The sequence below is a fragment of the Dreissena polymorpha genome, chromosome 6, assembly GCF_020536995.1.
Source record: "Dreissena polymorpha isolate Duluth1 chromosome 6, UMN_Dpol_1.0, whole genome shotgun sequence".
NCBI lineage: Eukaryota > Metazoa > Mollusca > Bivalvia > Myida > Dreissenidae > Dreissena > Dreissena polymorpha.
The window spans coordinates 59,186,040-59,202,516 of NC_068360.1; the positions used below are offsets into that span (position 1 = coordinate 59,186,040).

General features: G+C 35.3%; 2 protein-coding genes across 3 annotated transcripts in view; one reads left to right on the forward strand and one right to left on the reverse strand.

Moving 5' to 3' along the window:
• Positions 1 to 16,477, forward strand: part of LOC127833381 (26S proteasome non-ATPase regulatory subunit 1-like) — a 272,314-nt gene that overhangs the window by 173,416 nt on the left and 82,421 nt on the right. The window lies entirely within an intron of this gene.
• LOC127833383 (5-hydroxytryptamine receptor 2C-like) overlaps positions 5,967 to 16,477 on the reverse strand; it is a 30,190-nt gene continuing 19,679 nt past the window's right edge. For both annotated transcript variants that reach the window (XM_052358609.1, XM_052358610.1), the window contains exon 3: positions 5,967 to 8,006. In XM_052358609.1, coding sequence (XP_052214569.1) covers positions 6,730 to 8,006 — 1,277 coding nt within the window. In that variant the 3' untranslated portion in view covers positions 5,967 to 6,729. The remainder of the gene's footprint in view (positions 8,007 to 16,477) is intronic.

Here is a 16,477-nt window from a genome sequence, read left to right on the forward strand (position 1 = left end):
AGGCTAATCTGGGAGGACACCTTATGTACACTGTGCAGACTGCACATGCTCATCTGGGAGGACACCTTATGTACACTGTGCAGACTGCACAGGCTAATCTGGGAGGACACCTTATGTACACTGTGTAGACTGCACAGGCTAATCTGGGAGGACACCTTATGTACACTGTGCAGACTGCACAGGCTAATCTGGGAGGACACCTAATGTACACTGTGCAGACTGCACAGGCTCATCTGGGAGGACACCTTATGTACACTGTGCAGACTGCACAGGCTAATCTGGGAGGACACCTTATGTACACTGTGCAGACTGCACAGGCTCATCTGGGAGGACACCTTATGTACACTGTGCAGACTGCACAGGCTAATCTGGGAGGACACCTTATGTACACTGTGCAGACTGCACAGGCTCATCTGGGAGGACACCTTATGTACACTGTGCAGACTGCACAGGCTAATCTGGGAGGACACCTTAAGTACACTGTGCAGACTGCACAGGCTAATCTGGGAGGACACCTTATGCACATGCAGACTGCACAGGCTCATCTGGGAGGACACCTTATGTACACTGTGCAGACTGCACAGGCTAATCTGGGAGGACACCTTATGTACACTGTGCAGACTGCACATGCTCATCTGGGAGGACACCTTATGTACACTGTGCAGACTGCACAGGCTAATCTGGGAGGACACCTTATGCACATGCAGACTGCACAGGCTCATCTGGGAGGACACCTTATGCACATGCATTAAACCCCCTTTTCACTGAGCAAGCCTCATATATATGTTGACAGCAAAACAAATTAGTACAAAAGAGAGGAACAGAATTTAATGTTGTAAAAATAGCTTGTTTGAGTGTATGAGGTTAGGTATGCACTAATTAAAGTTTTGTTGTTAAAAAGACTTATATACTTTTAAAAAATAAAAATATCTATGAATATTTCCGTTTTATGGGGCACGGTAGGGTGGCATATAGCAGTTGAACTGTCAGTCCGTATTTTAGTCTGTGCGTCCGTTCGAAAACTTAAACATTGGCCATAACTTTTGCAATTTTGAAGATAGCAACTTGAGATTTCGCATGCATGTGTATCTCATGGAGTTGCACATTTTTAGTGGTGAAAGGTCAAGGTCATCCTTCATGGTCAAAGGTCAAAAAACAAAATCCAAGGAAAGTAACAAGCTTTAAAGGGAGATAATATGTATTTTATATCATTTGGAAGGTACAGATCATTTTAACAAGGGAAGTAGTATTTTTATGTCCCCCACCACTATAGTGGGGGACATATTGTTTTTGCCCTGTCTGTTGGTTTGTGTGTTTGTTTGTTTGTTTGCCCCAACTTTAACATTTGCAATAACTTTTGCAATATTGAAGATAGCAACTTGATATTTGGCATGCATGTGTATCTCATGGAGCTGCACATTTTGAGTGGTGAAAGGTCAAGGTCATCTTTCAAGGTCAAAGGTCAAATATTATAGCTTCAAAGCGGCGCAAAAGGGGACATAGTGTTTCTGACAAACTCATATCTTGTTTAAAAGGGATATAATCCAAAAAAAAAAATTATTTATAGCGGCGAAGTAGGGGGCATTGTGTTTCTGACAAACACATCTCTTGTTTTAATAATTTCTTGTCTTCCTAGAAAAATATTTTCAGCTGTCCCAAAATAGAGATCATTTCATTGGTGATTTCATTAGAGATCATTTGGTGTTAAAATGATAATTTAGAAAAAGCTTTTATTATTGTTCTTGTTTTGTTTAAAAAAAAAGAACATGCATCTTCAATATGGAATCCATGTTGATGCGGTCGTAGATTCTGTTCATGTAGAACAAAGTGCCATTTTTAACACTAAATCTGTTTCATAAAATTCTGTAAATAACGGCGCTGTCACAATGTAGCATCCCTTTTTTGAAGATGTGCCATAAAACTCAGCGTCATATGTCTAAAAAGTAGACCGATGCAAACAAATATAAATATGCATTCACAAATAAAATAAGCCTTCAGTAAATTGATTTCTTTGTTAGCAGGATAAAAAGCATGTGCAGAAAAACGGATGCTGGTGCTTGCTTTCTATCATAATGATTTGACAATATTTAAATGGGGTTCACAGAGTATATTAGAACAGTTAATTAAAAAATTACCAGTTCTTTTGTTTGTCAATATATTATTGTAATGTAATTGACTTTGTCACTTTAACACTTTCCCATTCAGAAGCAAAAGTGAAAACGGCTATGTGCAAACAGCATAAAACTAGAACAGCCTGTGAGTAACTGGCAGTCTGTTCAGGTTTTATGCTGTTTGCTGCTAATCAGTATCTAAGGGTTGGAAATGAAGCCTTAAAAACTTGAATCTAGTAAGAAAGGTCTTTGATTCATTTTAACTTTCTAAGGGACAACAAAAGCTTAAAAATACATATCTTCAGTGGTAAAGGGTTAATTGACATGTCCCACCATGTCATCTCTATAAATGTCTTGCAGTTCCTTTAGTCGACTTTGTGGTTTTTGTCACTTGGAGGCTTATAAACAGCTTAATATGAGTCTAAGTTTTGACTGATCTGTTTCTGATGAAATATTCATTGAGGTTTATTTATTGTCATTGGATTGGCTACTATGCATGGCACTTGGACAAGCTTTGTTAATGAGCACCATTTACTGCAGGCCTCAAACGTCAAGAAAGATGTCATGAAGTGACCCTTGATAGTTCTAGAAGAATTGAGTCGTGTTTTGAGAAAACTGGGCAGGATGCATGTCCGTAAAGTGTCGTCCCAGATTAGCCTGTGCAGTCTGCACAGGCTAATCAGGGACAACACTTTCCGCCTAAATTGGATTTTTGCTAAGAAGAGACTTCATTTAAACAAAAAATGTCATAAAAGCTGAAAGTGTGTTCCTAATTAGCCTGTGCTGACTGCACGGCTAATCTGGTACGACACTTTACGCACATGCATTATGCCCAGTTTTCTAAGATCACGACTAAATTGATCAGCATCCGCCCTTTGAGAAATCTCATCATTACTCGTAGATGTCAATGAGCTGTTCATATATTTGTATACAATTCAACTTAATTTAATGGTACAAATAGTTCCGTAACTAGCCTTGTTCTTACTCATGCATTTGTAACTGTTTTCAATTGAATTAAGTTATTCATTTCAATTGTTGAATTGGCATCGCTCATATTTATGAACTGAAAAAAGGTCCTATGGAATGTGTATGCAGCTAAAAAACAACATACTTCATTTGGTTCTATGATGGTTATGTTAATAGTAAGAAATGATAGCTCCCCTGCGAAATGTTGTTCTGCTGTTCACGAATAATTTGTGAACTGTTCATGAACTGTTCGTGAACTGAGTTCATGAACTGTTCACGAATAGTTCGTGAACAGAAAATGAGCCACGTCTGTGAAAAGTTCTTGAAATTTTAGTTCATGAACTGTTCATGAACACTAATGGCATGAAGTGTTCATGAAATATTCGTGAAACCTAATGGCATGAAGTGTTCATGAACTATTCTTGAACCCTTATGGCATGAAGTGTTCATGAACTATTCTTGAACCCGTGTGGCATGAAGTGTTCATGAACTATTCTTGAACCATTATGGCATGAAATGTTCATGAACTATTCATGAACATCAGTGGCATGAAGTGTTCTTGAACAGTTCATGAACAACACAATTCTTGAAAAATTCTTCAGGGTTTTGCTGTTCATGAACAGTTCATGAACATTTTCCTTCTATTTTTCAATGGCTCATTTTCTGTTCACGAACTGTAAGTGAATAGTTCATGAACCATAGTTCTTCAAGAGTTCATGAACTGAGGTGGCATGAAGTGTTCATGAACTATTCATGAACAAGAATTTGTCAATTTATGCAAAGGTTATCATAAGTGTTACTAAAGCTCAACAAACAGGTCAGGGTAAGAAGAAACAAGTCTTGTATTAGCACTTAACATATTTATAGCAACATATAACAATAATTTAAATATAACACTAATAACTGAGATACAAGTGGTTTGATAATACTCTTTAAATTTCATAATACAACTTTGCACTATATGTTCATGAATAATTCATGTATTGAAAAGATTATGAAGAGTCTCATTTTCAGTTCAAGAATCATTTACTAATCAATGGTTTCCCTGAAATGGTTACACTTACAGTGCCAAAGAACTTGAAATGGAACCAATGGCTGATCAGTTCAGCCGGTAATTTATTAAAGACTTACATTTTCAAATATAACATAAACCATGTGCCTTCCGTTTCAACTTCCTGTGCACACAATATTCTTTCTTTGTAAAAACAGCAATGCAATGTACATTGAGTTCTTGATATCATCTTAAACTGTTATTGAAATAAGATGTCCTTAAATGTTCTTAAACTTGTCTTTTAAGTCTTCCAAGAACAATGACAGATCCTTTTAAGAACATATTGGATTCTTAAAAAGTCCATCATACGTTCAAAAACATTGTGTAGACCTGTTCAAGAACATCAGAAGGAAACATGTTGTTCAAAAAAGTTCTTAAAGTGTTCAAGAATAGTTTAAGAATAATTAAAGAACAGGAAAGGTCCTTAAAAAGTTATTGAAGTGTTCCTGAAGGCAGTTCTTGAACAGTTCTTGTACAAATGTTCTTAAAATTCTCTAGAACAGGTCAAGAACTCTAACTTACAGTGGTGAAAGTACTATGCATATTCATACTAACTTCACAGGTTTCACAAATCTACAAGATTTGTATGCTAGACATTTCAATATTACTTTAAAAAATATGTATGAAACATCTAGCACAAAGGAATTCATGAATTATTCATGATGGATCCTTAAAGTCTGTCTCAGAAAAGTCATTAGAAATACTTGTGCATGAAATGTTCATCACTAAGTATTTATGGTTAGATGAAGAACTGTTCATGAACTTTGAAATGTTCAACAATAATTCATAAACAGTTCATGAACATGTCTTAAGAACAGTTCATGTCCAAAAGTTCATGAACCAAGCTCAGGAACTCTTTCAGAACCGTTCATGAACAGTTCTTGATTGGCTTGAAGTGTTCATGAAATCATGAACAACATTTCGCCGGGGTGGGTAAGACTTTATCTTGATTTAAAAATGCATTGGATTTAACCCTTTCCCACTTAGAAGCAAAGTAACAATGGCTATGTGCAAACAGCATAAAACCAGAACAGCATGCGAGTAACTTGCAGCCTGTTCAGGCTTTATGTTGTTTGCTATTTCATCAGTATCTAAGGGTTGGAAAAGAAGCCCTAAAACTTGAATCTAGTAAGAAAGGTCTTTAATTAAATATAACTTTCTAAGGGACTACGCATGCGGTAAAAATACATAATTATCTAAGTGGTAGAGCGTTAAAAATGCATTGGATTTGATTTAATCTTGAATTTGATTGGATCACACCTTTGAGAATGCCTGCAAGACATAAGATGACAATCAAGATTACAACAGACTTGTAGTCAGTGGTAGGAGTGTGGGGTGCGGGTGCCATCTCTTGGTCTTACATCTGAGGATTCCAACAGGGTGCCACACTGAGACCATTTATGTTTTGCTAATTAGAAAATGGAGAGAAAAGGGTGGTTTGATTGCTAGTGGTTTAATTCGCACACTTTCACTTACTGAAACATTTTGCCTACTGTTATAATGTTGTTTTAATGGAATGGTTTAGTAGGGATAAATCTCTTGCTTAGAGCATTATGTATTAGAAATATGTGGTATCTTTTTGAATGTGATTGAGTTTTTGTGTGCACGTAACAGCACGTAACAAAAACATATATATTGAGATAGTATTCATAAGAAATTTATGTTTTGGACAATTTGCTGCTGAAGACCAATATGTGTTTTGCCTGGGACTACTCTAACTCATCAACAGTCCAGTTATAAATTCTCATTCAATGACTATTACAACAATTTCTTATGGCCCATTTTAATATCCCATGTGCTTTCAAGTATTTGAAATGTTAAAAAAAAACAGCAAAGAATAATCAATTATGTACTGAATCTATTCACACCTTTATTTTCTCTTTATTTCTGTTAAGTGGCCCATTTCTGTTCATAACAAAACAATTCAGTTTGTTTTTAGACATACAAAACATAGTTACATATCAAGAACCATGCAACTTCTCTGATTCATTTACAATAGGACGCAGCAATTACACTACTGTATAGTCCCTCATAAATGCCCCTATCATAATGTACACACCCTTTCTTGATCCATATTGTTGGAAACTCACCTTATTTGAAAAATAAATAAAATAGCGTTTATTTGGGAATATTTCTGTAGCTTTCTTTATAAATAGCATGCATATTATATTTGCAAGGCAAAAGTTCACATTATAACACAAAATTATCAATAAATAAAATGGTATACAATATCTATATATCAACAAATTGAATTAAAGAAGGATACAAACATGTATAATATTACATTTGAAAGTATACTTATGATTGTCGTAAAGAAATGAATTTTAAAATTGCTTGAAATTGAACTAATATTATTTGAAAAGATTGATACAACTAATTTATTCTTATAAGAACTGTAATTGTGTATTAATCTGAATGTTTACAATTGCATTGTACACAACATTTCACAGATTGTCTTATCGTCTAAAAATGAAGTTCTTTTTGCAGTAGTTTTGCTGTTCATTGTAGTTTTCCGTGATTCATATAGTTTTTGATGCTATATGTATAAGTTTTATTTTTGTAAAGAATGAGGTTTGCATTCAATCATGCTGGAAACATAATTCATAATTGTGACTCTGCCCTATCATCGTTCATGTAATAACTTTGCGTTCTAAACGTGGACTGGTAGCCATTATGGCTGTGCCATCGAACTCTCAAGGATTTCTGTATTGTCTTGTATTGGCACTTCAACAATTTTATGAATGTCATCTTGAATGTTTTATTAAACATTGTATAGATGATGGGATTCAACGTGCTTGACACATAACCCAGCCATACGCAAGAAGTTATCAACAAAGGTGCAAATTGGCAAGATTTACAAAGCACAGTCATAATATTCACAATAAAAAATGGTGCCCAGCATATAACAAATATTGCAAAAACGACACCGAGCACTTTTGAAGCCCTCTGTTCTGTGTTGACATCGTCTTGTTCATGTCGAGGGGAGGTGTGTTGCAGGTCGTCTTTTCTCAGAAGCAAGATGCTTGCAGCCTTTAGAGCAATGTGATGCTTGGAGACCAGGGTTTTCAAACGCTTAGGTGAGTTCGGGGAGATACTCATTGTGCTACCTGTATGGTTGCTATTCTTGCGCCAATTCACGCCGTTGTGGTTTTCTTCCATTACTGTGCTCATCTGTGACAATGAGCCTCCGTTTTTGGAGTACCTTGGTGATGGGGGTGGTGTCATTTCTTGGTCGGACGTGTCATGAGCGGTTGATCGCTCAGACTGAACGCTTAAACTTCTATTTGGATACTCAATATAGTCATGAGTGGTAGATCGCTCAGACTGGACGCTTAAACTTCTGTTTGGATACTCAATATAGTCCTTGCAGTTTGCCTCCACACAATCCTGCATTCGTCTCCTTTCGAATTTCACTCTCTGTCTGAACTTGTACGGCCTACGGCTGATAGATCGTCGTATCATCGGTTGACCCTCATTGTCCCGCCCCTGTCCGCACATTATGGACTGCCTGTGGAGAAGTCGCACTGTTAGTCCATACGAGATCACCATAATGCCTAGAGGAATGAAGAACGCCCCGATGGAGCCATAGATAATAAAATACTCGTTAGTCAAAGCGCACTGACTGCTGTTCAGTATATTGCTGTGATCACGCATACCGAGAACAGTGATCGGACTGGTGATAGCCCCGGCGATGATCCACACGAGAAAGATTTTGATGATGACGACGCCTTTTGATTTGTTTCTGACGGATAGGGGACAGCTGATGGCGAGGTAGCGCTCGAGGGAGATCGTGCATAGATGCAGGATGGAGCAGGTGCACATGAACACGTCACTTGTCACGTAGATATCACAGAGCACGTAGTCGAAAGGCCAGTAACCTGAAAATAGACAGGTAACAGATGAGTGTTTAAATGAAAAATTACATATCAGTTGTTAGTGGCATCCCTAATAAGCCTTTTGATTGCACAGGCTAATCTGGGACAATATTGTATATGTTTTCGCAGAGACCGGTTCAAATATATCAGCTCTTAAAAGGAACACAACTGCTTTTTTTAAGGGTATTAACCTTTTAGTAGTCATTAAACAAATGTGTTATGTATTACAAAAGGTAGATGACCTGAAATGAAAAAACAATATATATTATAGCAAACTGTTAGCGCTCAATATAACAAATGTCTATGCCTGAACACCATCACTTATTTCAACTGCTAAAGATTATATATGTATAATATATGGGTATATGTCACTTAATATGATAATGTCTAGATAATTCTTGACATGAGCTTTATTTTGTCTTATGTGGAAGGATCATTCTCCCTCATAAATTTGTCTTTTGTGCTGTATTTATTCCTTGTTCAAACCAAAAATGTGCATTTAAACAAACAAACAGTATCACTTTAGGTAATTAATGCTTGTTTGTTTTTGATGGAATTCATTTTATAATGACTTCAGAACGTGAATAGTGGTTCCATTTTGAGTATTCTACATTGTAGTCTATTTTTACTGGCAAGGAGGTGCTAAATAGTAATCTTTAATGATCTGAATTTCATTTTGTGGGGTATTGTTAAAAATGGAAAATATAATTACGAACAAAGCTGAGTCAATACACAGAAATCCAAAGGTTTATATAAGCAGATAATAAGAGCATGGTGACGATACATGTTTCCAGTAAATATTTGTACTTAACAGCTTGTTATCAACTTATTTTTAATAACTATAGCTGAGGAGTGTGCAAACAACGTACTATTTGCAAAGACATAACCAGAACCAATATGGTTTTTGCATTGTTATACAATACTCTTTCAAAGATTTTCCTAGTTAATATTTCTATGGAAATGTATTTCGATGAGATTGATTTTAAAATTCCCTCAAAGTGTGATCTAGCCTCTAGTTTGATATAAAGCAACATGACTCCCGGGCACAACTTACAAATTAGAAAAATTTGAACACAAAATTCTGGCAGAAAATTGGCAAATGCCTAATTTAGTATGACAAATATGGAGCCAGGGGCCAAATAGCCGAAAGAGTTTGGAATTTATATGTACAGGCTCATTAGGTATCCATTCCATTTTCCACATTTAATTAGCAGGATGTATATTTTGGACCATTTATCCTGAATGTGTTTACTAGCTGCGAGAAATATTTCTGTAGAAGGGAGGAAATGGGAAGTAAACATGATATTATATCCACATGAATAAGTATATGGGATGGACCTCTTAATGTAGGGCATATGAAATAATCTTGTATGTAATATGGGATTTACAAATAGATTATAAATATATTTTACTAAGATAATTGATTTCCATAATATAAACATAATTTCTTTAACTGAAAATTACAGCTGAAGGTATATAGCTTTGAAAGTCTGTGAAATAACTGTAAATCCCCCACCAAAGGGGGATGGATGTAGAATTGGCGCTGTCCGTCCGTCCGGTTGTCTGTCACACATTTTATTTTGGGAGGGAGAAATCAATTAAATGAATTTGCTTGTTAATACATGTAATTGTGCTGACGCTCATATTGGAGGGTTATGAATACAAAGTGTTTAAAGAAAATGATTATTTCACAAAATTTAGAAAAGTGTACATGGCTAAATTGTTCATGTCATATGAACAAACTTTACAAGTCCCCTACCGGTTTTACCGGACGGGACTTATGGTTTGCGCTCTGTGTGTCCATCAGTAAGTCAGTCTGTCACACTTTTCTGGATCCTGCGATAACTTTAGAAGTTCTTAATATTTTTTCATGAAACTTGAAACATGGATAGATGGCGATAAGGACATTATGCACGTCATTTCATTTTGTTCCTACGTCAAAAATTCTGGTTGTTATGGCAACATATAAAAAAAAAAAATATATATTTCTGACAATGGTGGAGCCGGTAGGGGACTTATATTGCTTGAAAATAGTCTTGTTTGTATCTGTTTATCTGATATGTTCAGTCTTTTGCCTGAAAAACAATGGAAAATAACGACTTGAAATCATTCAACAACATCACGACAAACTTGTTAATATGTACTGAGCATATTAGCCGTAATCCAAAGTGAGGGAATAAAGACATTTTTTTCTTGAAAAACTTCTTTGTGTGCTATTGATACATATGCTTTCTCAAACAAATGATTTTGAACTAATTAAATGATTAGTTTAGATAGATACACACCTAGGTAATTATCCCATGCCATAGGCGGAGGGATATTGTTTTGGTGTTGTCTGTCCGTCTGTCTGTCCATCTTTCCGTCCGTCTGTCTTTCCATCCGTCCGTCCGGAGCCATATCTTGGAAGTGCTTTGGCAGATTTCATTGAAACTTGGTATGAGTATATATATGGATAAGAGGATGATGCACACCAAATGTCATTGTAAACCATCTGTTAATAACCGAGTTATGGCCCTTTGTATCTTGAAAAAATGCTTTTTTGAATGTCAAATATAACAATTTTGTGTCCAGAAGCATATTGGCGGGGAATATCAATTCAACGAATTTGCTTGTTCATTTTGTGGCAGGCACGATTTTGGTTTAGTCAAGCACCCAATTAATTTTCTGATGCCTTTTACATGTTATTATTGAGTGACAGGCCAACTCTGCCAGTAACTTCAAGTAATTTATTATTGTGGCATTTTGCATATGTCATTGCAATTCACATTGGAATACCACCAAGACAACATAGCTGTCATAGTAATAGCTTGTGGGACTGTGGAATTTGTAATCATGGCTGCGTGTGTTCGGGGGGCCAACCCAGTTAAAACTTTTCCAGTGCAGGGTTTGCAGCTAGGTTTGTGAAAACTGTGCAGAATCTAACATTCAGTAGTTTCCAGTTTCAGTTCCATTTACATTCCATGTAGTTATCATAATTGGTAATGTGTTTACCTGTCGAAATTGTGTTGCTAATGGAGTAAATGATAAATGCAATATCAAATACATGGATTTACAAATAACCCATAATTTCTGTCACAGAAAATAATTTTGTAAATAACATCCAAGCAAATTGAATTGTTTATATGGTAAATAAATCTTTTTTAACTTTTCAATTATATGGCCTCTTAAATGTGTTATTCAACATTTTATTCACCAATACATATTTTGTTGAGACAATATTTTACATCAAAATGCTTCTACTATTATTGTTTCCTATAGTAGTATTTTGGCTTTGGAAGTGGACAAAGTGGTTTTCTAATACTACAATTAATAAAGTAAGCCCCTGCCTGCCAAGTATTATACAGAGATGGCCAATGACAGGCTAATCTGGGACGCCACTTTACGCACATGCCTAAACCCCCTTTTCACAGAGCACGGCCCATATATATTCTTGCATTATTCTTTGAGAGTTACATCATCTGACCTATGGTCTGAGTAGCATGAAGAAATGTCAGACTTTCATGTCAGACTATCATAATGCCATGCCTGTTTTATTGCAATGCAGAGATGTAAATCACTTCCAGAGATGATATGTTCCTCAGCAGATCAGCATACATACAGCAATAACAGTAGTTGTTTTATTATTCTTTGACCCAAATATGTTTGTTACGAAATTATGTGTATGTCTTAAGATGAAAGCCCACGCATTATTATGGTATAGAATATTTTTTTATGGGATCGCCTCTAAGTGTTAGCATAGAAAAAACCTTTCCATTCCCTTTGATTCAAGAGTGTTTGTTTGCAAACCTTTGCAATTCTAAAGCCATAATGCAATATGTTTGCATTTAATTTGTGCATAAAGTCTGCGAAAAAAACTTGAAACAATTAAAATTAAATGCAAATAAATTTCAAAGGGAAAACGATGTGTGGGGTTACATGAATGACCAGATAAATGCAGCATATGGTTTATGATTTTTATACCATATGAACATGTGCAGAATATTGATTTTAAGTTTGAATTTATGCATCTACTCTTTTATTTCATTGTAACATATCTGCCCATTAGTGATAACAGATATATCAGCTATGTATAAACTTGATCATTAGAGTACTGTCTGAAACACTGTCTAAAATATGGTTCACCTAACCTTATACAATTCATACATTTGCATCATTGGTGGTCATGGAACCCAGTCATGAGTTGGGGTGATAACTGGGTAAAATGAATATAAGTTTTTTAATGCTATATATACATATATCTGTTTCCATGGTTACAATGTTAATGCTTTGATATTATTTTTCTTTTAAAGAATGTCTCTTCTAAATGGAAATCTAGTGTAGAAGGAAAGTATTGTCCCTGATGAGCCGGTGCAGATTGCACAGGCTAATCTAGAATGACACTCCTGCATTTAACCCAGTGTTCCCAGAATGCAGCGTAATATTGCCAACTTTAAAGTCAACAGAAGCTTGAATTCTTCAGTATTGAACACTGTGAAAAAATATGTTTTTCTGTCAGTGAACATCTGCTCCTTTTTTTGCAAAATACGCTTCATTATGGAACACGGTAACGCTGAAAAAAAAGGCTGAAATTGAAAGAAAAGTCTTCAGACATGTTGGTCCAATCCACTTCCTCTCTGACTTGTCACAGCCATTGTTTGATGACTAGGGAAGGCCACATAGACGCGGATATTGCTATCGGTCAGAGCTGATAGTGCTCCTGATAGTGCTCCGTATGTTCCTGTCAGAGGCACTATCCATGTTTGCGGCTGTTCCATTAATTTCCCTGTTCATGATCAGAATATGGGATAAATTGTCAATTAATCAGCATGACCGTTGCTGCATTACCCAGCTAAATTGTTGTGTATTAATTTCCATCCAAGACATTAGCAGGGTCAATGTTTGTCTGTAAAAGCAGACCATTCTTTTTTATGTTCTTTAGTTATTTCTTGTGAAAAACTTGCAGGAATAATTGTTTGCACTAAATATTTCTACTCAGACATTACTTTGTTTTGTTTCTAATATTATTAAAAAAATAATTCAATGTATACTCCTTCTCAATCTTAACATAATATAGTGTTCACAATTCTTTTAAAAGCATGTTTTAAATGTTCATTTTTTCAACTACATATTGTGTGTTCAAGTTTTATAACAGTTTACTCAGAATATCTTTGTTGAGATCTTTACAAGCTCTCAGTCTTGAATATGGGTTGTAATTGTTACATTTATGTTTTGTGCATGTTTAGTGGGTTTTTTCATATTATAATATATTTATATTATCATAATTTTATATTTTTATTTTTCTGTAATTCATTTTTTATAAAATGCATTACCTTATCTACCTTATCATATCTAAGGCAAGGTTTTACACATAATTTCACAGATTTAATATTACTAAGTGCTTTAGTTTATAAGTGTCTCTTATTATTTTCACATTCCAATGTCTCAGAGTAAATTAAACATTAGTGTTTTGTCCATGTGTTATGAAAACAACATCCCAAGATCTGAACTCTGTGATTTATTTTAGGGTGCACAAAAGAGATTTAAATATATGATAATTGAATTGTACCTAAAATGTACCTGGCCAGGTCTAAATTATCAACACTCAATTACTTGATTGCCTGTCAGAATTTGCACTGGGAAATGTACCAGTTAACCAAGTCCTATATTTTTTCACAATTCCTACACTATTGGTGGAAACATTTCAATATTTCTTCATTTTCTTGTTAGCTAAGTAAGCATCATGCATTATAAAATTCATTATTATTGCATGTCCAATAAACTGACTAATACTTTCATGATTTTCATATCTTTTCTAATAAATTTCATGTTGACAGTGTCTACACCTTTTTGAACGACCTGGTGTTTTCTTAGGGTTTTTTTGCCCATTAGATAATGTGATAATGTGTGTATGTTTAGGGATTATGACTGGCTAAAATGCTGTGATTGGAGCTGTGATCTGGGAAATGTGGGCTATTATTACAGGAGTGTGAAGTGTCCTCCCTGATTAGCCCATGTAGATTGCAAAGGATTGTCTGGTACAACACATGTGATAACTCCTGTTTGCCTAGATTAACCCTTTGCATGCTGGGAAATTTGTCGTCTGCTAAATTTCTAAAATTAGCATTTTCTTCGATTTTTTTTCAAAGAATACTATCAGAATAGCAAACAGTTTGGATCCAGATGAGATGCCACGTTCTGTGGTGTCTCATCTGGATCCAAACTGTTTGCAAAGGCCTTCACAACTCGGTTCCCGCACTGTAAGGGTTAAGGCTCATTGATGATGCCACTGTGGCTAGACCAGTGGCTGATCCTTATGTATTCATTCTGTTCTGAACTTTCATATCCTGATTTTTCTCAGAGCATGCTATGAGAGAACTCCTGATAAGCTTATGAATGTAATATTTTATAATTATTGGTCATAGAAAGTATTCTCGACATTGAAAAGAGTACAATGTGCAGAAAGTGTTAAGCATCAAAATACAGTATAGTGAAAATTTAAGTCACAGTAATACCGGGCCTGTCATTTCCATGACTTGTTCATGTCAATCTGACCATCATTGAATTTTTTCTGGTGTTTAATTTAATTTAAGTTAAAAGGTCCATAGAGTATGACCAGCTATTTGTCTAAATATTAAATATTTTCTGCAAGCTTTGGACCTCACTGCTCAGCACCAGTACTGTTCCCTATGTCATGTAATGCATAATTACATCAGAATATTAGTGGCCCTTTCCCTTTGATTATAGTTCACCAATATTAACATGGCACTGACCTGTAAGCATGAATGTATTAAAGTACCATTTCAAAGAATAATAAGTATCATCAGTTCAAGGAGTTTTTATTATTTTGAAGCATGCCTCACTTAGTCTGATACTGTTATTGTCTCCTTAAACTAGTGCAAAACCTGCTTAAACAAAACAACATTCAAAGATAGTAAACAATTTATTGTATTAAGAGTCAAAGAGCGCCAGATCAATGTTGTCAAGCTTTAACTATGGAATCTGTGTCTTTGACATGCAGAGATGTTGATGATGGTTGGCTCCAGATAGCTATGATTGATGGCTTAGGCTCAGGTGCATGCTGGGATGCCTATGGCAGGTGATTTGTAGATATATTGACTGCTTTTCCTGATTTATTGAATTGATAGATCAGAGGGAGGGGTGGTCTCAAGTTTATTCCAACATGTTTGCATTGAAGAAGGTCACATTAAGGTCAGTTTCAGAGTTATTCCAAGCTTTATAATGTTAATGTGGCAGCTGGCAGTGTATTTCTATAAATAGTGCCCCCTTGATGCAAAACCATGTGACATTGAAATCAGAAGGCACATGGTACCTTTTTGCACCAATATGACGAATTATAATACTCTTTCAAGCTGTTGATGTCATCAGCCTTAAATAGTTGCAATGTTAACATTCTCTTGGGTGAACAACTGTTACTTTAACAATATAAGGTACTATTTCTGAATATTGGTATTAAACTGTCTCTGAATATTAAATCATTATCATAATTTGCTGTAAATTGACTTGACTTTATACTAGAAAAAATGAATAACTATGTTACCATGGTTTCTCAATGGTTCAAATATAATATATATTTATAGCAAGTCATAAGGCACTTACATACTATATATTGCCTTTTGCAGGAAATCATTTATCAGTACAATAACAGCTTTATTAGCAATTTATTGCTTTTTGACATGATATTCTTTATAGAAACCCAGGATAAACTTTATGTGTAGGTAGCTTGCATGCAGACAAAGCATAGGGTTGAAATGTCAGTTTCATCAAGGTCACTCTTACTTATAATAGAAAACATGAAACATGTTTGGTTCCGGTTAATAATATCTTAAGTTTGTAATGAGGAATCCTGATAAAACTTTGTGAATTGCATCCTTGCATTAAAGTCTTGCTTCAGAATGTATTTGGGCATGTTAGGGAAATGTCAAGGTAACTTGTACGATACTTAAGTGGCTAAAGAGTTTCTGCTTGTTAGTTTGAGTTTGGATGGAGTTTTTATCAGGAAATGTTTCTTCAGATAGCTAACATAAGTACCTAGCTCGGGATTGTGTTTTGGGGCCAGTTGGTTCAAGGTTAAGGTCACTGTATCTAAGAATACAAAAATGGTTTATTCTCAGTACCTTACGCTTTTTTAGATAAACTCTGCTGGCGATTTGTTTGATGCTATCTTACATTACATGGGTTAATGAGAAAATAGGTCAGAAATAATTTTGTTGTGGAAATACATGAAGGATAAAGGTCAAGGTCACTGGAACTGAAAAAAAAAGAAAACGGTTACTGCTCTATGACTTGAGTTTGGATGGATGAATTGTTCTGATATTGTGTGTTATGATAGCTTGCACCCAGACCATATGTGGGATTGCACACTTTTATTTATTGAAAACCCTGTTGTATGCGATTGAAATGTTTCTTTTCATTTAGGTGCATTGCATCATCATGTTGTGAATCAGTTGTTAATTGATGACATCAATGTCCATTGA